Source organism: Anopheles nili, chromosome 2, assembly GCF_943737925.1.
Source record: "Anopheles nili chromosome 2, idAnoNiliSN_F5_01, whole genome shotgun sequence".
Taxonomy (NCBI): Eukaryota; Metazoa; Arthropoda; class Insecta; order Diptera; family Culicidae; genus Anopheles; species Anopheles nili.
Genome location: NC_071291.1, coordinates 58,462,183 through 58,482,984, shown reverse-complemented (window position 1 = coordinate 58,482,984; position 20,802 = coordinate 58,462,183). Strand labels below are relative to the sequence as shown.

The 20,802-nt window shown below is 37.4% G+C and overlaps 4 protein-coding genes across 4 annotated transcripts; all 4 read right to left on the bottom strand.

The window, feature by feature from the left end:
- Positions 1–239: 239 nt before the first annotated feature.
- LOC128726948 (proton-coupled amino acid transporter-like protein CG1139) lies at positions 240–1,927 on the bottom strand. Its single transcript, XM_053820801.1, has 6 exons — positions 1,803–1,927; positions 1,590–1,740; positions 1,394–1,515; positions 1,006–1,326; positions 720–932; positions 240–651 (listed from the first exon to the last, which is right to left on the bottom strand). The coding sequence occupies exons 1-6, from the start codon at positions 1,925–1,927 to the stop codon at positions 240–242; spliced, it is 1,344 nt and encodes a 447-aa protein (XP_053676776.1).
- Positions 1,928–4,236: 2,309 nt separating this feature from the next.
- LOC128726937 (proton-coupled amino acid transporter-like protein CG1139) lies at positions 4,237–5,924 on the bottom strand. The gene is made up of 6 exons (XM_053820789.1): positions 5,800–5,924; positions 5,587–5,737; positions 5,391–5,512; positions 5,003–5,323; positions 4,717–4,929; positions 4,237–4,648 (listed from the first exon to the last, which is right to left on the bottom strand). The coding sequence occupies exons 1-6, from the start codon at positions 5,922–5,924 to the stop codon at positions 4,237–4,239; spliced, it is 1,344 nt and encodes a 447-aa protein (XP_053676764.1).
- Positions 5,925–8,233: 2,309 nt separating this feature from the next.
- LOC128726927 (proton-coupled amino acid transporter-like protein CG1139) lies at positions 8,234–9,922 on the bottom strand. Its single transcript, XM_053820779.1, has 6 exons — positions 9,798–9,922; positions 9,585–9,735; positions 9,388–9,509; positions 9,000–9,320; positions 8,714–8,926; positions 8,234–8,645 (listed from the first exon to the last, which is right to left on the bottom strand). The coding sequence occupies exons 1-6, from the start codon at positions 9,920–9,922 to the stop codon at positions 8,234–8,236; spliced, it is 1,344 nt and encodes a 447-aa protein (XP_053676754.1).
- Positions 9,923–10,825: 903 nt separating this feature from the next.
- LOC128721122 (uncharacterized) lies at positions 10,826–12,301 on the bottom strand. The gene is made up of 5 exons (XM_053814844.1): positions 12,020–12,301; positions 11,337–11,954; positions 11,177–11,266; positions 10,960–11,112; positions 10,826–10,879 (listed from the first exon to the last, which is right to left on the bottom strand). The coding sequence occupies exons 1-5, from the start codon at positions 12,299–12,301 to the stop codon at positions 10,826–10,828; spliced, it is 1,197 nt and encodes a 398-aa protein (XP_053670819.1).
- Positions 12,302–20,802: the final 8,501 nt, after the last annotated feature.

The window sequence follows — 20,802 nt, the reverse complement described above, 5'->3', positions numbered from 1 at the left end:
TTTTCATCAATCTTCTCATGGATGACAATGATACGGTATCCTCATAAGCTTGGATTCAAATTTAAAATTATAATTTAATCGATTTATTTAAAAATAATGCTAAAGGCTCAATTACATTCTTCCAGCACCTTTCTAAAATTACAAAATCCACTTTAAATGTCGTATTCATAATTTCGCTTTCCACCAATTACTAAAACTATGTTTGTCCATGATACACCTAGCTAACAGATATTGGTCGATTAATCGTACAAGTCGATAATATCTTCAACGCTGGAAATAGTGCCCGTTACAAGCAGATATAATCCAAATAAGCCCATCAGTATATTTTTTACCAAATGCCATTTCATCCACCCAAAATGAGATGGCCACCGGTAGATGGTATCGACAATAATGGGCATCCAGAGAGCTAAGATCGGGTTGAACACGGCTCCAATGAATCCAACGAACGTTCCGATATCGGGCACAGCACAAGCAATGCCAACGATTGCTACGAGGTACGCCAGTCTTATCAATGACTGAACGATAAAGTGCCATTTCTCTGGCACACGACTGTGAGCTCTCCTCCAGACGGTCTCGATGGGAACGTAGAAAAAGATTCCTATAGAAAACAGGATCGCTACTGCAGACAGAATTTGTATGACCATTGCCAGGCTGGAAGTAGGAAGAGAACAATTATGTTTCAAATACTTCACAAAGAAGCTTTTTTTCGCTTAACTCACTCTTCCTCTTGCGGAAAGTTGAGCGTTATTGAGCCTCGAATTTTATCCCCATAGCGAAGATACCCTACTACTCCTACAAAACTGTAGAGAATCGCTAGGCAAATGTTGTTGACGTTCACTATTCCAGGACATCCGAGGTAGTGTTCCGGGTGCTTCATTTGGTTGGATACTGGGAATATGAGTGATGTAGCATCGAATGCGAAGTAAGCAGCGCTGTTTAAGGATTCATAGTTATATTAGTTAATCGATAAAGTACGGAGAATATGCTTAAAACATAGCGACTTACCCTAGAAACTTTGTGAGTGAGTCGAACGTAGGTAGTAGATCCCGATCGTCGAATGATAACGGCTCTTTGAAGATGTAGTACAAAGATATGACCACATTGGCGAAGATTAACGCCGTAGCCATTGCGGAAAAGGGAACGAGATACTTGATTTCTCGCACCTGAGTCACCACAATCGCCGGTACCGCAGCCAATAGAATATAGATTCGAACGTTCCAATCAAGATCGGTGCGATTGTTGATAACATCATGTAGCGTCGAGCCAACGAACACCATATAGATCATGGATGCTATCGGTATCATGAGGTAGTAGTCCACGAAATTTCTGCAATAAAATAGACCCGAACGTATTGAGCAAAGTCCAGTTGGGCCGTAAGGCGTGATGAACTTACTTCAGTATTGTTCCAAAAGGTCTCACTTTTGGTGGTCCTAGAGCGCATGCTCGATCGATGGTTTCGGCAAAGCTCAGCATTGGTACACGCTCTCTTTTGCATATTTTATATGCAGTGTCAACCTTGAACACAAAAAAAAATACCAAAGGTAACAACTTTCGATCACAATCTCACAACTCATACAAATGTTTCTCACCAGCATGTGAACACAATGTGAATAAAGCATTCCCAAAAGAAACGTTCCAATGATGCCGATAATGAGTCCTCCATTCCGAATGGCATATGGCATCGACAAAATTCCTACACCCATCGCTCCTTTCATGACGTGTACAAACGTGCCAAAAGTGCTGCAGAGAGATCATACAGATTTCTAAGCTATCTTGCAATACCTATCCAGCGCGAAACTTACGAGTTTGGTTTGTTGATTGTTCGATGTTTGTACGGATCGTAGTCATCGTCGATACTTCTTCCTTCCTCTGCAGGACTGAAGCCGGCTAAGGTGTCCTTTGAAGTTGTGTCGATCGGCTTCAACATGATGAGGATTCACGGAAACCTTGGAGAAGGTGTACAGACAACGTTTAATGTGCAACGTTCCGTCTAGGACTGATCGAAAAACCCTATCAATGAAAAGATAACCACCGGTTAAGATACTGAAGCAGACAAGTTGATACGTTTTCCTTCAAAGATTAGATGAGGTAAGATGAATAACGTAATAAATGGGTTATGCAGTGATGAACCACCATGATACACCAGCCTCGAAATTGCGGAAGGTTGTAGTGCTTGAGTTCATTTCAGCACCAATCGTACTCAAACCGTTCTACCATAAAGGTACGCTATATCAAACAATGTAGTTTTTACGATGAACATGCTACGTGCTATTCAGTTACTTTGTCGATTTCTAATAATATATACCATTTGCGTCGTTTGATATCTAAAACAGAGAATATAAGTCACTGTAAAAGTGTGTTTCTATGTGCGGAGTAGAAAATATTCACCTTTCATGCACAAACGAAGTTGATTGAGTGAAGGCGTAAGAAACCACTTTGCAAATTGTTTGTAAAATCGAACAACTAAGAGCTTCTCGTTCAACCCTCTTGCTTGCAGTTTACCAACAGACCAAAATCGACTGAGACGATGTTTTGCAATAGTGAACGGTAGTGTGAGTTTCAAACTGGTTATTGTTTTTTTGACTCTATACCGTATGCAAACTGGCTATAAACTGAATGCCGTTAAACATGTGTGTTTTGCATTATTATACTCGTTAAATACATTTAAATGCAACTAAAACAATGCTACAACCACCGCTACTGAATTCTTTCATGCAGTTTTTTTTTATTTACACGGTCACTGTATAGTATTTCCCATGCCATGAACTTCTTGTTACTTTGTGAATTCTTATTAGCTTTAGTATAGAATATAATCGTTAATGTTAAAACAACATAAACAAACACTTTACACACGGTATATATTGAAACAAATAGTACTTATCCGAACCTAATACAATTTGAATTAAAATGTTATTTGTATTACAACAAATAATGTTTTCACTATTCTAAAATGCAATCTCAAGTTTGTTTTCTTTACAAATATGCTTGTTCATGTTGAAAATAAATACATACAATAGTCAGTAATCAGTCATAAGCAGCATTCATGTGCATCCATTACACAACGTTAGCTTCACTTTTACGTTAACTTCACTTTTACTACATTTCCTTTGGATGAAAATCAACATTTATTAATTTACAATTTTTCAACGGACCAATAACGAAAAAATATATATACTCCTTCGTTTATCGATCATTTGTTTTTCATTCTTTTGCATTGATTGATTTTATTTTTTAAAAGCTGTAATCCCATAGTTCTCAATGATATACAAATTGCAAACTTTTAGGCGCCATAATGCACATCAAATGGTAATTATGATAAGAACGTTAATTTTCATTATTTTAGAGTTAATTTGAATGGAAAAATTAGATTACGACAAAAAGAACATAAAGTGAAAAGTTGAGCTCGTACAGCTGTCAGTCAGTTGATGAATGAATAAGAAGTTAAAAACCTCCACAAGCTTTGTACATGTTTTACCTTTCCTAATACTTTTTGAGCGATTACTCTTGATTTATGCAACTTCATTCCAGCCTCATGTAGATCCCTATTTTCTTCTTCACTAACTTCCGAGTTCTTAATTCATTTGTTGATTAGTTTTAGAAAACATTATTCGAAGAGTATTAACCTGCGAATTGCAACATTTCGAAGATTGGGTGTGACATTATAAATGTAAAACAAATAGCATACATTTAGGGGTTCTTCTTACAAAATAATGGCAATATTTGAACGAAGGATAATTACTCATTTTGTTAAGTGATTATTCCAATACAAATTGCTTTGCTTTTCGACAATCATAAGCCAAATGAGAGAAATAATCGAAAAAAGCATTAGTTATGAATGTACTGCTATGAATCATCTATATACATTAAAAGGCACATTTTCTCGACCTGTAGATTTTTGTCATTATTTTTCAACATAATTATCATGAAGTAAACAAACTTATGGATTTAGAAACATAAAAACTTTCTACATTTGTGTCATGGCAAGCATCAGATTCAGATACTTTATATTTCGCGCAATAAGCTTATTCCTACTGATCGTACCGACCTTCAGTATAAGGGCATTTGTCTATAATATGATGCCATCTTTGTGTATATAATATCACACATAAAACTGCAGGATTTCCTCTCACTTTTATTTCTAGACTAGTACCAAAATCTGAAAAACACGATCAACGCGCTCCGATACCAATCATCCTTCTACAAGACATGAGACAGTAAGCCACCTGTACAGGTCGATCAATCGTACAAGTCGATAATATCTTCAACACTGGAAATAGTGCCTGTAACAAGCAGATATAATCCAAATAAGCCCATCAGTATATTTTTTACCAAATGCCATTTCATCCACCCAAAATGAGACGGCCACCGGTAGATGGTGTCGACAATAATGGGCATCCAGAGAGCTAAGATCGGGTTGAAAATGGCTCCAATTAATCCAACAAATGTGCCGATATCGGGCACAGCACAAGCAATGCCAACGATTGCTACGAGGTACGCCAGTCTTATCAATGACTGAACGATAAAGTGCCATTTCTCTGGCACACGACTGTGAGCTCTCCTCCAGACGGTCTCGATGGGAACGTAGAAAAAGATTCCTATAGAAAACAGGATCGCTACTGCAGACAGAATTTGTATGACCATTGCCAGGCTGGAAGTAGGAAGAGAACAATTATGTTTCAAATACTTCACAAAGAAGCTTTTTTTCGCTTAACTCACTCTTCCTCTTGCGGAAAGTTGAGCGTTATTGAGCCTCGAATTTTATCCCCATAGCGAAGATACCCTACTACTCCTACAAAACTGTAGAGAATCGCTAGGCAAATGTTGTTGACGTTCACTATTCCAGGACATCCGAGGTAGTGTTCCGGGTGCTTCATTTGGTTGGATACTGGGAATATGAGTGATGTAGCATCGAATGCGAAGTAAGCAGCGCTGTTTAAGGATTCATAGTTATATTAGTTAATCGATAAAGTACGGAGAATATGCTTAAAACATAGCGACTTACCCTAGAAACTTTGTGAGTGAGTCGAACGTAGGTAGTAGATCCCGATCGTCGAATGATAACGGCTCTTTGAAGATGTAGTACAAAGATATGACCACATTGGCGAAGATTAACGCCGTAGCCATTGCGGAAAAGGGAACGAGATACTTGATTTCTCGCACCTGAGTCACCACAATCGCCGGTACCGCAGCCAATAGAATATAGATTCGAACGTTCCAATCAAGATCGGTGCGATTGTTGATAACATCATGTAGCGTCGAGCCAACGAACACCATATAGATCATGGATGCTATCGGTATCATGAGGTAGTAGTCCACGAAATTTCTGCAATAAAATAGACCCGAACGTATTGAGCAAAGTCCAGTTGGGCCGTAAGGCGTGATGAACTTACTTCAGTATTGTTCCAAAAGGTCTCACTTTTGGTGGTCCTAGAGCGCATGCTCGATCGATGGTTTCGGCAAAGCTCAGCATTGGTACACGCTCTCTTTTGCATATTTTATATGCAGTGTCAACCTTGAACACAAAAAAAAATACCAAAGGTAACAACTTTCGATCACAATCTCACAACTCATACAAATGTTTCTCACCAGCATGTGAACACAATGTGAATAAAGCATTCCCAAAAGAAACGTTCCAATGATGCCGATAATGAGTCCTCCATTCCGAATGGCATATGGCATCGACAAAATTCCTACACCCATCGCTCCTTTCATGACGTGTACAAACGTGCCAAAAGTGCTGCAGAGAGATCATACAGATTTCTAAGCTATCTTGCAATACCTATCCAGCGCGAAACTTACGAGTTTGGTTTGTTGATTGTTCGATGTTTGTACGGATCGTAGTCATCGTCGATACTTCTTCCTTCCTCTGCAGGACTGAAGCCGGCTAAGGTGTCCTTTGAAGTTGTGTCGATCGGCTTCAACATGATGAGGATTCACGGAAACCTTGGAGAAGGTGTACAGACAACGTTTAATGTGCAACGTTCCGTCTAGGACTGATCGAAAAACCCTATCAATGAAAAGATAACCACCGGTTAAGATACTGAAGCAGACAAGTTGATACGTTTTCCTTCAAAGATTAGATGAGGTAAGATGAATAACGTAATAAATGGGTTATGCAGTGATGAACCACCATGATACACCAGCCTCGAAATTGCGGAAGGTTGTAGTGCTTGAGTTCATTTCAGCACCAATCGTACTCAAACCGTTCTACCATAAAGGTACGCTATATCAAACAATGTAGTTTTTACGATGAACATGCTACGTGCTATTCAGTTACTTTGTCGATTTCTAATAATATATACCATTTGCGTCGTTTGATATCTAAAACAGAGAATATAAGTCACTGTAAAAGTGTGTTTCTATGTGCGGAGTAGAAAATATTCACCTTTCATGCACAAACGAAGTTGATTGAGTGAAGGCGTAAGAAACCACTTTGCAAATTGTTTGTAAAATCGAACAACTAAGAGCTTCTCGTTCAACCCTCTTGCTTGCAGTTTACCAACAGACCAAAATCGACTGAGACGATGTTTTGCAATAGTGAACGGTAGTGTGAGTTTCAAACTGGTTATTGTTTTTTTGACTCTATACCGTATGCAAACTGGCTATAAACTGAATGCCGTTAAACATGTGTGTTTTGCATTATTATACTCGTTAAATACATTTAAATGCAACTAAAACAATGCTACAACCACCGCTACTGAATTCTTTCATGCAGTTTTTTTTTATTTACACGGTCACTGTATAGTATTTCCCATGCCATGAACTTCTTGTTACTTTGTGAATTCTTATTAGCTTTAGTATAGAATATAATCGTTAATGTTAAAACAACATAAACAAACACTTTACACACGGTATATATTGAAACAAATAGTACTTATCCGAACCTAATACAATTTGAATTAAAATGTTATTTGTATTACAACAAATAATGTTTTCACTATTCTAAAATGCAATCTCAAGTTTGTTTTCTTTACAAATATGCTTGTTCATGTTGAAAATAAATACATACAATAGTCAGTAATCAGTCATAAGCAGCATTCATGTGCATCCATTACACAACGTTAGCTTCACTTTTACGTTAACTTCACTTTTACTACATTTCCTTTGGATGAAAATCAACATTTATTAATTTACAATTTTTCAACGGACCAATAACGAAAAAATATATATACTCCTTCGTTTATCGATCATTTGTTTTTCATTCTTTTGCATTGATTGATTTTATTTTTTAAAAGCTGTAATCCCATAGTTCTCAATGATATACAAATTGCAAACTTTTAGGCGCCATAATGCACATCAAATGGTAATTATGATAAGAACGTTAATTTTCATTATTTTAGAGTTAATTTGAATGGAAAAATTAGATTACGACAAAAAGAACATAAAGTGAAAAGTTGAGCTCGTACAGCTGTCAGTCAGTTGATGAATGAATAAGAAGTTAAAAACCTCCACAAGCTTTGTACATGTTTTACCTTTCCTAATACTTTTTGAGCGATTACTCTTGATTTATGCAACTTCATTCCAGCCTCATGTAGATCCCTATTTTCTTCTTCACTAACTTCCGAGTTCTTAATTCATTTGTTGATTAGTTTTAGAAAACATTATTCGAAGAGTATTAACCTGCGAATTGCAACATTTCGAAGATTGGGTGTGACATTATAAATGTAAAACAAATAGCATACATTTAGGGGTTCTTCTTACAAAATAATGGCAATATTTGAACGAAGGATAATTACTCATTTTGTTAAGTGATTATTCCAATACAAATTGCTTTGCTTTTCGACAATCATAAGCCAAATGAGAGAAATAATCGAAAAAAGCATTAGTTATGAATGTACTGCTATGAATCATCTATATACATTAAAAGGCACATTTTCTCGACCTGTAGATTTTTGTCATTATTTTTCAACATAATTATCATGAAGTAAACAAACTTATGGATTTAGAAACATAAAAACTTTCTACATTTGTGTCATGGCAAGCATCAGATTCAGATACTTTATATTTCGCGCAATAAGCTTATTCCTACTGATCGTACCGACCTTCAGTATAAGGGCATTTGTCTATAATATGATGCCATCTTTGTGTATATAATATCACACATAAAACTGCAGGATTTCCTCTCACTTTTATTTCTAGACTAGTACCAAAATCTGAAAAACACGATCAACGCGCTCCGATACCAATCATCCTTCTACAAGACATGAGACAGTAAGCCACCTGTACAGGTCGATCAATCGTACAAGTCGATAATATCTTCAACACTGGAAATAGTGCCTGTAACAAGCAGATATAATCCAAATAAGCCCATCAGTATATTTTTTACCAAATGCCATTTCATCCACCCAAAATGAGACGGCCACCGGTAGATGGTGTCGACAATAATGGGCATCCAGAGAGCTAAGATCGGGTTGAAAATGGCTCCAATTAATCCAACAAATGTGCCGATATCGGGCACAGCACAAGCAATGCCAACGATTGCTACAAGGTACGCCAGTCTTATCAATGACTGGACGATAAAGTGCCATTTCTCTGGCACACGACTGTGAGCTCTCCTCCAGACGGTCTCGATGGGAACGTAGAAAAAGATTCCTATGGAAAACAGGATCGCTACTGCAGACAGAATTTGTATGACCATTGCCAGGCTAGAAGTAGGAAGAGAACAATTATGTTTCAACTACTTCACAAAGAAGCTTTTTCTCGCTTAACTCACTCTTCCTCTTGCGGAAAGTTGAGCGTTATTGATCCTCGAATTTTATCCCCATAGCGAAGATACCCTACTACTCCTACAAAACTGTAGAGAATCGCTAGGCAAATGTTGTTGACGTTCACTATTCCAGGACATCCGAGGTAGTGCTCCGGGTGCTTCATTTGGTTGGATACTGGGAATATTAGTGATGTAGCATCGAATGCGAAGTAAGCAGCGCTGTTTAAGGATTCATAGTCATAGTAGTTAATCGATAAAGTACGGAGAATATGCTTTAAACATAGCGAATTACCCCAGAAACTTTGTGAGTGAATCGAACGTAGGTAGTAGATCGCGATCGTCGAATGACAACGGCTCTTTGAAGATGTAGTACAAAGATATGACCACATTGGCGAATATCAACGCCGTAGCCATTGCGGAAAAGGGAACGAGATACTTGATTTCTCGCACCTGAGTCACTACAATCGCCGGCACCGCAGCCAATAGAATATAGATTCGAACGTTCCAATCAAGATCGGTGCGATTGTTGATAACATCATGTAGCGTAGAGCCAATGAACACCATGTAAATCATGCATGCTTTCGGTATCATGAGGAAGAAGTCGACGAAATTTCTGCAATAAAACAGACCCGAACGTATTGAGCAAAGTCCAGTTGGGCGGTAAGGCGTGATGAACTTACTTCAGTATTGTTCCAAAAGGTCTCACTTTTGGTGGTCCTAGAGCGCATGCTCGATCGATGGTTTCGGCAAAGCTCAGCATTGGTACACGCTCTCTTTTGCATATTTTATATGCAGTGTCAACCTTGAACACAAAAAAAAAATACCAAAGGTAACAACTTTCGATCACAATCTCACAACTCATACAAATGTTTCTCACCAGCATGTGAACACAATGTGAATAAAGCATTCCCAAAAGAAACGTTCCAATGATGCCAATAATGAGTCCTCCATTCCGAATGGCATATGGCATCGACAAAATTCCTACACCCATCGCTCCTTTCATGACGTGTACAAACGTGCCAAAAGTGCTGCAGAGAGATCACACAGATTTCTAAGCTATATTGCAATACTTATCCAGCGCGAAACTTACGAGTTTGGTTTGTTGATTGTTCGATGTTTGTACGGATCGTAGTCATCGTCGATACTTCTTCCTTCCTCTGCAGGACTGAAGCCGGCTAAGGTGTCCTTTGAAGTTGTGTCGATCGGCTTCAACATGATGAGGATTCACGGAAACCTTGGAGAAGGTGTACAGACAACGTTTAATGTGCAACGTTCCGTCTAGGACTGATCGAAAAACCCTATCAATGAAAAGATAACCACCGTAAAGATACGCAGACAAGTGTCTGCCAATATTTGCCAAGATTAGGCAAAGTAAGATGAATCTTGCTAAAATGTATGTGGGTAAGTACTTAAATGTGGGTAAGCATATGTATATAAATCTTTATATATATATATATATATATATATATATATATATATATATATATATATATATATATATATATATATATATATATTATATATATAGATATATATATATATATATGTATATATATATATATATATATATATATATATATATATATATATATATATATATATATATATATATATATATATATATATATATATATATATATATATATATACATGCTATGTAGGAAACAGTAGTTATTATTACAAAAAAATACGATTTTGATGTACAATTTGACTTTGTTTACCTTCTTTGTTAAAATTCTTCTTGTTGAAATTCGATACGCATCACGTTACACGCAATACACGTTAACTTTTCTCTTACTACATTTTCTTGGTATTAATATTGGCAACCTTATATTTGTATTTATTATTTTTCAGTTTACTACATTGTTGTGAAAATAATATTCACTTTCAATCGTTGGTTTAACGAAATAATTACACTCTATATTTGCCAATTTTCCAATCTAAATTAAAATTAGCTTAGTGTTTTGCAGCATGTAATAACAGCTCTCAATGATTTACTTATTGCAAACATTCAAGCCGCTTTAAAATTTATAATTTAGGAATTTTTCGAATGTTATAAAGTTGAAAGTTTGGATCATATATTCATATCCATTTACAGATTTTTGCGGCCACCAAATTTCAATCTTTGGTGCTTTCTAACATCATTATCATGGAGTAAATAAACTTATGGATCTAGAAAGACAAAAACGTACATTTTCAATGAATTTTCCATCCTTTGTATTCTCTTCATACTCATCATCTATTATGAGTACCTTTAAGAATGCGGTTATGTTCAATGGCAGCATGGCTACTGCTAAAACTTTGGGCGTTTGTGTCATGACTAGCACCAGATTCAGGTACTTCATATCTCGAACGGTAAGCTTATTCCAATTGATTGCACCGACCTTCAGCGTTAGGGCATCAGTCTGTAATATGATTCCACCATTGTGTATGAAACATCCCAAATAAATGTACAGTTTTCCCTTTCACCTTTATTTCCAGACTAGTGCCCAAAAAGCAAATATAAAATATTTGAACTGATCCAAGGAACACAATCACGGCGCCTGGATACCAATCCAACTGCAAAGGAGGTATACAACGATCAATTGGCTTTTTTGAGGGAGTACAAAGGCAGAATGATTCTACCCACCAACACAAATCCGAGCACAGATATAACCATCGTCGGAACGGTCGAACCAAGCGTTACAAAGTGATAAGGGTTCAAAAAATCGACTAACTGTTGCATATACGCTCGATGGTGTTGATGTTGCTGAATGATCTCGATTATTTTGCTTCGAATCACCTCTGGAGACTCACCTCGATCCAGCTGCTCATTGAGCTCCTCGATGATTATCATTAGCACATCCAGTTGCCCGTAGGCGGTTAGAAGGTTGTAGATAGTGGTGATGTCGGATCCGACTGTAATAATCCAATAGTAGACGGACATCAGAACATGCAAATTGTAGTTCAAAAGATATCCAGCTAGTGTGTCCGCGTTAGTAAAAGGCAACACGAATCCGAAGGGCAAAATTCGATCCGCTAGAAATGCCGAAGATAACCCCGGTATCATTACTGTCGTGGCGACTAGCATAAAGTAAATCACAACCGTTCCTCGGATGACTATGTTGATAAGGCTGGCATTTTCGCACAGAACGAGTTTAACACGGTCGCTCTGCTTCATCATATCTTGGTAGTAGTGGAGATTGTTCTCGTACAGGTCAACCACACGCTGACGTGTTATGATAAAGCTGTATATTTTCATCATAGCCTGCAGGGAAAGATACAAGAACTGGTTGATCACCAACCGCGAAAGCCCGTAGACTTTCAGCCTACCTGACAGCCAAATCCTAAGGTGGCAATACAGAAAATTAACTTGGTCATATCATGTCGCGACTGGTACGAGGATATCAACACACTTATAAGATACAGCACCAACGTGGTAATCCCGAAGATAAAGAAAAAGTTTATGAAGCTGTGCCTGCGCTTGAAAAACGATACTCCCATCGCTTTATTAAACGTTTCAATACCGGTCGTAATGATCGTGCTCGCTTCCAATGGGTTTGTTGAAGAGAAGTGAAAAAACTTGTATTTATTGAATCCCCGCAAGTACTCCATTGTGCTAAACTGATTGATTGCTTCTTGAAATAAAACACCAGAAACTGATTACTGACCGACACCTGCACGTTAATTTATACTTGATACAGTTGCTACAATATGCAAAATTTAAAAAAAGGTTGATTGACATTTTAATTGGCTCACACCGTTAGCAGATGTGAAAATTCACAGTTCCAGGATCATAATTGTTCACTGAATAAATTAGCTTCGAGTTCAAATCAAGCTGCTGTGCTTGGATAGCAGCTATATTAGAATAGCATCTATATTATATAACATTTTATAATATTGGATAGCAGCTATATTATATTGCACGAGGAAAGAAAGAAAAGGATAGTATAGATTTTTTAATTCAAAATTATTTACTTATTTACAATTATTTACAATATTACAAATCTTCATGAAATCATAAGTTTTTTCTTAAATCAGATATTAATGAGCATTGAATCTAACTTATTCATTAACGATTGTTAATGTTGTTTTGATGTGCATGGCTGATAGGCTGCTGCACAAAAAACACCCATAAAATGTAATTTATGATGTTATGTAATGCAACGTCGTTTACCACGATTGCAAAAAAAAAATAGAAAAAGGATTTTTCGCAAATAGAGGATAACCGTCCGTTATGGATCTACGAGACACGTTTATGGTCTGCCGTTTTTAGCACGAGATAAAAGCATCCAGCCGTTGCCTGGCAATGGTATGAATAAGTGTTTTCCTCAATAATAAAAGATGTCAAACTGATATGCTAAGTGGCTATTCGCCCAACGATGATGGTACGTTACGACCGTGCTGAGTGAACATTATTATGATATTAATAAACGTGCATGTTATCGTCAAATGCATTCCAAAGCCGGTCAGCCACGGATAGTCAGATGGTACTGAATAGAGAAAGTAAGTGGATGGAATGCAGGTTGCGGTGTAAGACTTACTGCAATTACTTACACTTTTACATGTTATCGATGCTGACAAACAACAACATAAGACACCAATATTATTTACAATCGCTTAGCATAGCTTATTCTAAAAATACGAATATATGATCCATTCCGTACCACATAAAATGAACACTCATCAGCATAGCTACAAATTCATTTATTGTCCTTTGATTTTCTAACCATTTTTGATCAATGAAAATACTATTTTTGGACTACATACTACACTAGATACCATTTTCCACACGCCAATCTAAATAGGTACTTGTGGCATATTCAATATTGGCTGCGGTTCTCCCATATTGCAAAAGCTCATGAATCCTTTCATAGTGAGTTGGAAATAACTGATTTTACAAACGGATTTGACTTTAAAATTGCAATTATGGCGGCATACAAATTAAAGCGAGATATGGTAAAGACAATGAGAAGTTACTAGCTGAATGTATTCTTGTTTATCTCAAATTTTAGACTTCTAAAAGCATTTAAACTTCTAAGCATTTCTAAGCATTTTAAATCATAATACATAATAAAAAATGTTGCATTCCTTATCCTTCATCCACTTTTAGTTGGAATATGTATAATAACATTAATTTAAAACTTGCTGCTTGCCACACTTTACGCGAGTAGATTAAACAATGATTTTGTTAATTAACAACAGAATGCCACTGCCTTATCACTAGGGATTGTACTGCATAATATATGAGCACTTCAAAATGAGATCATGATGAAAGTTTCATCGTTCCTAACATCATGCGACCATGCGACCTTTTTGGATGAATAAGGATATTTTAGAGGGTGAACGACGATGCATATTTCAACGTTCTGTTGAGAGATAAATACCATTTAGGTTTTCGGCTATTGTAGGCAGGATTTTTCATAGTTCATTTATTTTTATAACATTTTCAAGCGAAAGTATGCGGCAGAATAATTCATTTTGTTTCCGAATGAATTTTTAGAAATTTCAATGTAGTTTTTATTCGCCGCGGTTGAATAACGAACAATCATTTTTAATTGATCTAAAATATTTGGACCTGATTTAAAATTGTCAACTACAGCCTTCTTAAACAGTACCACGTCTCGAAACAAAGGAGATCATTTAATCAGATGAATACTGAAGGACCATCATTTTTTGACTGACATGCAACTTTACATGAACACCTGGGTAGCGAACGTTAACTCACTGCAAGTTGACGTTACGTTCTTAATGTGCTTCCTATCGTGCTGCATTTTTTATGACCAAACGATACTAAAATAGACACGTGAATTAAATTTCCAGTCCGAACATTTTTAATATTTCATTGCAACAACCACGTCTCAGACATTTCATAGCCAGACTTGGATCGATTCTATCAAAACGATTTTTCGATTTCCAGGTTTTCGATTTTTGGTTCATCATGGTATTAGATTGTCGTCCTTAATAATCTTGAGCATAAGAAAGTAGAAGAATAAATATGAAACATAATTGGCTGATGACATTTATTTCTTTTTTTTGAAAAACAAATACACAATTACTTTCTTTTCACTTTTCCAAAATAATATGATACTATAACGACTATTACTAAAAACTACAACTAACTACTAAAACAATAAGCATCAATTCTTTACTGATAATCATTGCGTCAATTCAATGAATACTAACATAAATTGACTAAAGTGGTTTCTTTATATTCGGTTATACATGTCTTTTTTTAAGTAAATGATTTTTTTATTCATAATTCATATTAACGTGTAATAATGGGTGCTAACTATTCCGCTTTGATTTGGCGAAACTCAGCTTAAATTTGGGCATTCATAGTCCTCACGCTACGATCAACGAAAACACAAAATTTATTCTATTAAGCAGGAGAGAATGAGTGACCAAAACAAAGAGAGAAAAGGACTGTACAAATGAGAATCAACTGCTCTTTCGAAGAAAAGCGTAGATTGAACCATCACAACCGAGTGCCAGTCTATGTTCAGTACCCAACGGGTTGATACATACCACAAAGCATATCCATTATGATGTTCTTCTCCTCCAAAGGATCGCCTAAAAGCTGGCTATAATAGTGCACCTGGAAGGTTTTTTTATATTTAACTTAAACTAATCAAGATGGCTAACTATTTTTAGTTGAACGAGTAGTTGAAACAATTTTTCAACAAATTATTCACTAATTTGTTTGCGATATAAATAGCAATAGGTTTCTTATCCATTCAAATCTGTCATCCCTATCGGCATACATTTGTTCAGTGCAATGAAATTTCACATAGATTTTTTACCCAATTTACGTTCATAAATAAGGAGTGAGTTTCTTCAACTAGAAAATCTTTCAACCAACCAAAAAGTAAAGTTTAGAGCGACCCAAATCATACACTAATTAAGTGTGTGTAAAGCGTATCTCTTACACCGTATAGAACTTTAGCCATTCTTGGAGGACAATGACAAAGTTTATTCTGAGGAAAATGATTCCAAACTCCCATTACGACGGAGAGAGATGGGAACAACCTGCATCAATTATAATTAGTAATCGTTTTCTCTCCGTTAACATGTTAAGCAAGTTCCTAATTGATGATAATGTGACCACACTTCACTCCGAAACCGTAAGTTCGGCAAGAGGTGTTGAAACTAGTCATTACAAGTAACAGGTAAAAATAATCGATTGTGTAGTGAGATTTTTTTTGTAGAACAAAGAAAGCTGCAATACTCGAAGTAACCTCAACTATTGGATGGATCACAAATTAGATGAGGATTATTACAAAACAATATTATAGCTCTTAAGTATGTACTCATTTTGTAATATCTGTACTTTTATTTTTCCAGCTTTATTTTCGAAACAAAATATTAAAGTCGTTCGTTGCCTTTCATATTGTCGAGAAATACCTTGCAGTACAGTATTTATCGGTTGTAAGCTTTAATTGCACAAAATCCGTCTGACGTTGCCTGATTGACGGAAATGGGTCAGACAAACATGTAAAGCAGCAAACATGAAAAGAAATCATCATTAAAGATGCAGCCACATAAATAATACCACAGCTTAAATCTCCACCGTCGATACTGGCAAGGGTTGTTTGCAAAACTAAACGGTTAAAAAAAGGATTTCATTCGATCGAAATCCGAGCCTTACGGCAACACATCCACGTCTGAAATAAAATAACTTTAACTTTGCATTAACAAAGCCTTTCGCGTATGTTTTTAATATGAATACACCGCTTCTTCTAAGCATGTTTTTCACCGTTTCTTCTAAGTGTGTAAGAGTCCTTTAAATCTAAAAACATCTGAAAGTACAAGAGAAATGTATTAAAGAAGATATTGAAAATCTTTTTCCAATTTGCAATTTTTGAAAACAAAGCATTACTATGTTCAACAAAGCCGATTCATGTAGCGGTATGCATTATGAATGGATTAAAAACACGCCACAATGAATATTGCCGGGAACATTTCATTCTTTTCTTTGTTAGTTCTCGCTTTGTTACGAAGCTTACCCCAAAATCTCGCTACAACGTCGAGGCTATAAAAGAGAATAGAGAAAACTGCGTTTAGCCGTGTAAAGCTCTGCGCTACCAAAGTAGTGACTTTCATTTTTCCAACGGATCGTTCTTACAGGTGTTTTATGAATCGGTCCAGATAAGACCGCCAATATTCGTGAAAGCACAAAGCGTCTGCTCTTCGATAGCACCACGCGGCAGGAAAGCTTCTGCACCGTTTGAACAGTTTCAACGTGTGGGGTTTCGTTCATATTACTTAGCTATCGAGTGGCACACGAAGCAAGATAAACTGTTAAGCAAATGGAAAGCACACATTGGTACCTAATACCTTAGGTTCTAAGGGCGGTATATAGAAGAAAATGTTTAACAAAACATTTAACATATTTCTATAGGTAAAAATAGCAAATTATGCACAACAACAATATTGATATCTTATAATATGCGTAAGGCTACGAAATGAATTATAATATATTACTACTGCTAGGTATGTAGAGGTATAGAATTAATTTTTAGTTTAATTATATCATAGCTCTAATAAGCTTATTGATAAAAGAGATACATTTGTTGTGTATCGTCTGCACCCGTCGGCTTAATTATACAGTGGCGATAGTTCCAGTTGAAGGAAAAATGAGCATTAGCGGGAAACCATAATTGTATACTTAGTTCAAATTGATATAGTGCTTCCCATGTGGCAAACTCGTGCCACGCTGAATCTTGACTAGCCACTACGCATAGCAGTCGCAATTTGATGTTTCGTTGCAAATGCACAGCTCGCTACGGAGAAGCAATTAGTTCGGGAGCAGTGAGCACGTTACTGTTTGTCGTTATGTGAAGCCATTAGGGATAACATCCATGAACTACTCCAACGGTACTTCATTAGCAACGTTATTTTTTGGATGCCAACTATCATTCGCTAGATTAAAGTGGAGCGTAAACCAAATTAAGGCTTGCGTTTACTTTCAAATACGGTACTAAAAACTAGCACTTTGATCATGGCGCTACTGGACAAGTAAAATAGCTTTTGGAAAACTCAAATTTTCCAACAAACAGCCGTGATACTGATGGGTTTAAAAGCTGAGAACATGTTACTATTAATGTTCACGTTACTGTAAAATTTACAAATTTACCTTGAACTCGGAGCATGGGCTAAAGCGATGCATTATGCATAGCTGCTATCAGGTAGCTACTGACACCTGAAGCTTATTAGATTGCTACATTCCACAACACGGTCATCCGACCCAACCATAAATCATCCATCGTTTTGAAGGCAATAACATTTCCGGCATCATATGTCAAACAACCAGTTGGGTACGGCGCTCCATTCCTGTAACCAGACGGATCAATATTTCACCGTAGCTTTGCGCCCATTTTAGGGTCCACGAAGGAGTTATGCACGGCCGTACGAATTTGCTAACCTTCTCTCACGAAGGATAATGCACATCTTGTGCCTAAAATTCGACACCTTTCTAGGGTCTGTGTTAGATTGATTTTGCTTTTTTGGTAGGCAATTTTCCAAATGATTTTGTGCCTTGGGTATATATTTTCCCAGTGGAAGCTGCGAAGATGAATTGAAAACATTTTGTACCGTACTTTATCCTTGTTCGATCATTCGATGGTAAACGTTTGTAAAATGATATGGAATTTTGCTGTGTGCGTACAAAAACGTACCAACAGCTGAATACTAATAATAACATGATTTATCCAGATGTTCCAAATGATTATGAAATAAACGAAATAACAATATCATTTTTCACCTAGTGCTGAAATGACCCGAATACGTTTGTAATTGTGTTATTGCTCGCTGTCTTCACACAAATAAGAGGTTAATATCTCGCTAACAAAGACTTTCACTTTTTGTGCCGCTCGTGTGGTGGAAATAGCAAAAACTGACGTTTTATTACCGTGCCATAAAAACCGGGAATTAATTAATAATAAAGACACACACCGTCTTGCGGCCCGACGCTTGACCGCAGGAATTATCGATTATTTCGTGTTCCACGAACACGGTCCTGGGATATTCATCATGCACGCCTGGTTCGCGCTTGACTGTCGGGACCAAGCGCGCAACACTGCCCGTTGAAATAGACGAAGATTAACTAGCGGCGGGTGCATTCCTGCTGAACATTTCGCATAATTAATTTTCTTTCACCGGACGTTCCGTCACCGGATTGGTCTTTATTAAAGGCTTTAAGGACTTAACAAGTAAATCTATTCCATCAATGGGATATGAAGCGATTAAAACAAAACAAAATTTCATATTTCTCAGCACATATCTGCTAAGTGTAAATCACAAAAAAGTGTATTGAAAAGTTTCCTGAAATTCCCGAAAAAGTACCACATCTTTGGCACAGCTACCGTCGTTGCCTGTAATAATGGGTTTCGAGAAAGGACGTTTGAAACGGTTGCAATGTTTCGAAACACCGCAAAAACCCCCCACCGAATTCGCACGTTCTATAATTACCTGGAACCATTCGCACTCTGCTATCTGGCAAAACCCAACCTGTCACTTGCTTTGTGGCTGGAGCCGCTTCTTTTGAAGTATTTTTCCTTGCGCCTAACTTCCATATTAGATTCACGCTGTGTGCTACGCGTGAAGCAAATGCAAATTTCTGCCTCACCGCTCCGGAACATTCTTTGACAGCTCGCGGCTGCTCGGTCCTTTTCATGCGACGCAGTAGGCTAAATAATTTCGCACGACCCGGGCTTTACGCGAGACAGCGTAAACGTGGCGTTCGGCGAAACGGTTTACTTCAATGTGGACCACGAGCGCCGACTGGGACGTGGTTTGAACTTTAAGCGAACCAACAGCTCCGAGGAATCCTTTCCTTTTTGAAGCCCAGATTTGCTCGCCCGTAGACCGGCGGAAGTTTATTTTCCATTATCCGCTGCACGTCACGCCGTAATGGGCCTGCTTGGGGTAAATCAAACACGCAGCGAAGCATTCGTTGTAGTTTTAAGGAGATAAGTTAACCACCGCTGTTCCATTTTTATTGCTTCCGAGCGCTGGGCAGAGAGAAATCAATAGCTATCAAAAGGCAGTGCCGTGCATCTGAGGCATTGTGGCGCTGGTTCTGCTCACTTCTGACCGTCGGGAACCATGGCTTGGGCATGTTGATTCCTGCGTTTTTTTTTTCGCTGCAAACGGGGGTACAAAACAAATTAAGGTCACAATTAATTACCCACTCGCGCCCGTTCGTCTATTCGCCAGCACGGCTCTCGGTCATGTAGCTAGTATTGGTTGATATTGTCCCTTCCAGGAAGGACATCGCTTGGTACCGAGCTAGCGAGATGGTATTTGTACAACCAATTTGTGTCACACTGTTCTCTCCTTGCTGCCGGAAGGCTTTGGCAAATTCCATGATGATAGAGCTTAGAGAAGAACAAGAGATCATCTTAATTGAGTCAATTGTTTATTGTTCCCGTAAGTCGCTCAAATTGTTGCTTTTTCAATCTTTACCTTACAGAATAGTTCAAAATAAAACACATATAAGCGAGTAAGAAATTAGATGTTTATTTTTTAGGTTTTTATTATTCTGGCAATTTTTAACACTAAACAGTAAATTGTTCGTCATCATAATCATATGGTACATAAATTCAATGCCGCATCAAAAGTTAAGATGGAACGATACCGTTGCAGAGAGATAATTTCATTGCAGACGGATCGATGTTGCGGGCCAGTTTGATGGAGGGTTCAATGTCCTTATGCAATGTGTACCCCAACGGCTCCACCGGTAACGATGTATGCTGCCAACACGAAGTAACCCGGATACTAAAATGTGTTTTGAATAAAAAGCAACCACACCACACCTACACAGTTTCCATGCTGCCACCGTTTGAAGGATACGCTAGTAAACGCGCACGTAGGAGGAAAAACAAAATTATCATTTCCTGTGCATGGTGCCGCAGCAAGTGGGACCCCAGCATGCTTTTGCTTTTGCATGTTTGCTAGTTTACATTCATCGCTTAAATCACCGTGATTCCTTTTCGCCCCGCATGCTCGTGATAAGCGGCAATAAATCAGTCCGCAGCGTACGAGAACATTTCAAAATGAATCAAATGGTGGATTGACCTCTGAAGACCCGGAAAGATTATGCTAAAAAGGTTATA

Excerpts from the sequence above, each read along its gene's own strand:
- LOC128726948 (XM_053820801.1), bottom strand. The coding sequence starts at position 1,927 with ATGTTGAAGCCGATCGACACAACTTCAAAGGACACCTTAGCCGGCTTC. Across the intron at positions 1,741-1,802 it reads ACAATCAACAAACCAAACTC|CACTTTTGGCACGTTTGTAC; the intron begins GTAAGTTTCGCG and ends ATCTCTCTGCAG. Across the intron at positions 1,516-1,589 it reads CACATTGTGTTCACATGCTG|GTTGACACTGCATATAAAAT; the intron begins GTGAGAAACATT and ends TTTGTGTTCAAG.
- LOC128726937 (XM_053820789.1), bottom strand. The coding sequence starts at position 5,924 with ATGTTGAAGCCGATCGACACAACTTCAAAGGACACCTTAGCCGGCTTC. Across the intron at positions 4,930-5,002 it reads TCACTCACAAAGTTTCTAGG|CGCTGCTTACTTCGCATTCG; the intron begins GTAAGTCGCTAT and ends ATCCTTAAACAG. Across the intron at positions 4,649-4,716 it reads AACTTTCCGCAAGAGGAAGA|CCTGGCAATGGTCATACAAA; the intron begins GTGAGTTAAGCG and ends TCCTACTTCCAG.
- LOC128726927 (XM_053820779.1), bottom strand. The coding sequence starts at position 9,922 with ATGTTGAAGCCGATCGACACAACTTCAAAGGACACCTTAGCCGGCTTC. Across the intron at positions 9,736-9,797 it reads ACAATCAACAAACCAAACTC|CACTTTTGGCACGTTTGTAC; the intron begins GTAAGTTTCGCG and ends ATCTCTCTGCAG. Across the intron at positions 8,927-8,999 it reads TCACTCACAAAGTTTCTGGG|CGCTGCTTACTTCGCATTCG; the intron begins GTAATTCGCTAT and ends ATCCTTAAACAG.
- LOC128721122 (XM_053814844.1), bottom strand. The coding sequence starts at position 12,301 with ATGGAGTACTTGCGGGGATTCAATAAATACAAGTTTTTTCACTTCTCT. Across the intron at positions 11,955-12,019 it reads CCTTAGGATTTGGCTGTCAG|GCTATGATGAAAATATACAG; the intron begins GTAGGCTGAAAG and ends CTTTCCCTGCAG. Across the intron at positions 10,880-10,959 it reads ACATAACCGCATTCTTAAAG|ATCCATAAGTTTATTTACTC; the intron begins GTACTCATAATA and ends TTGTCTTTCTAG.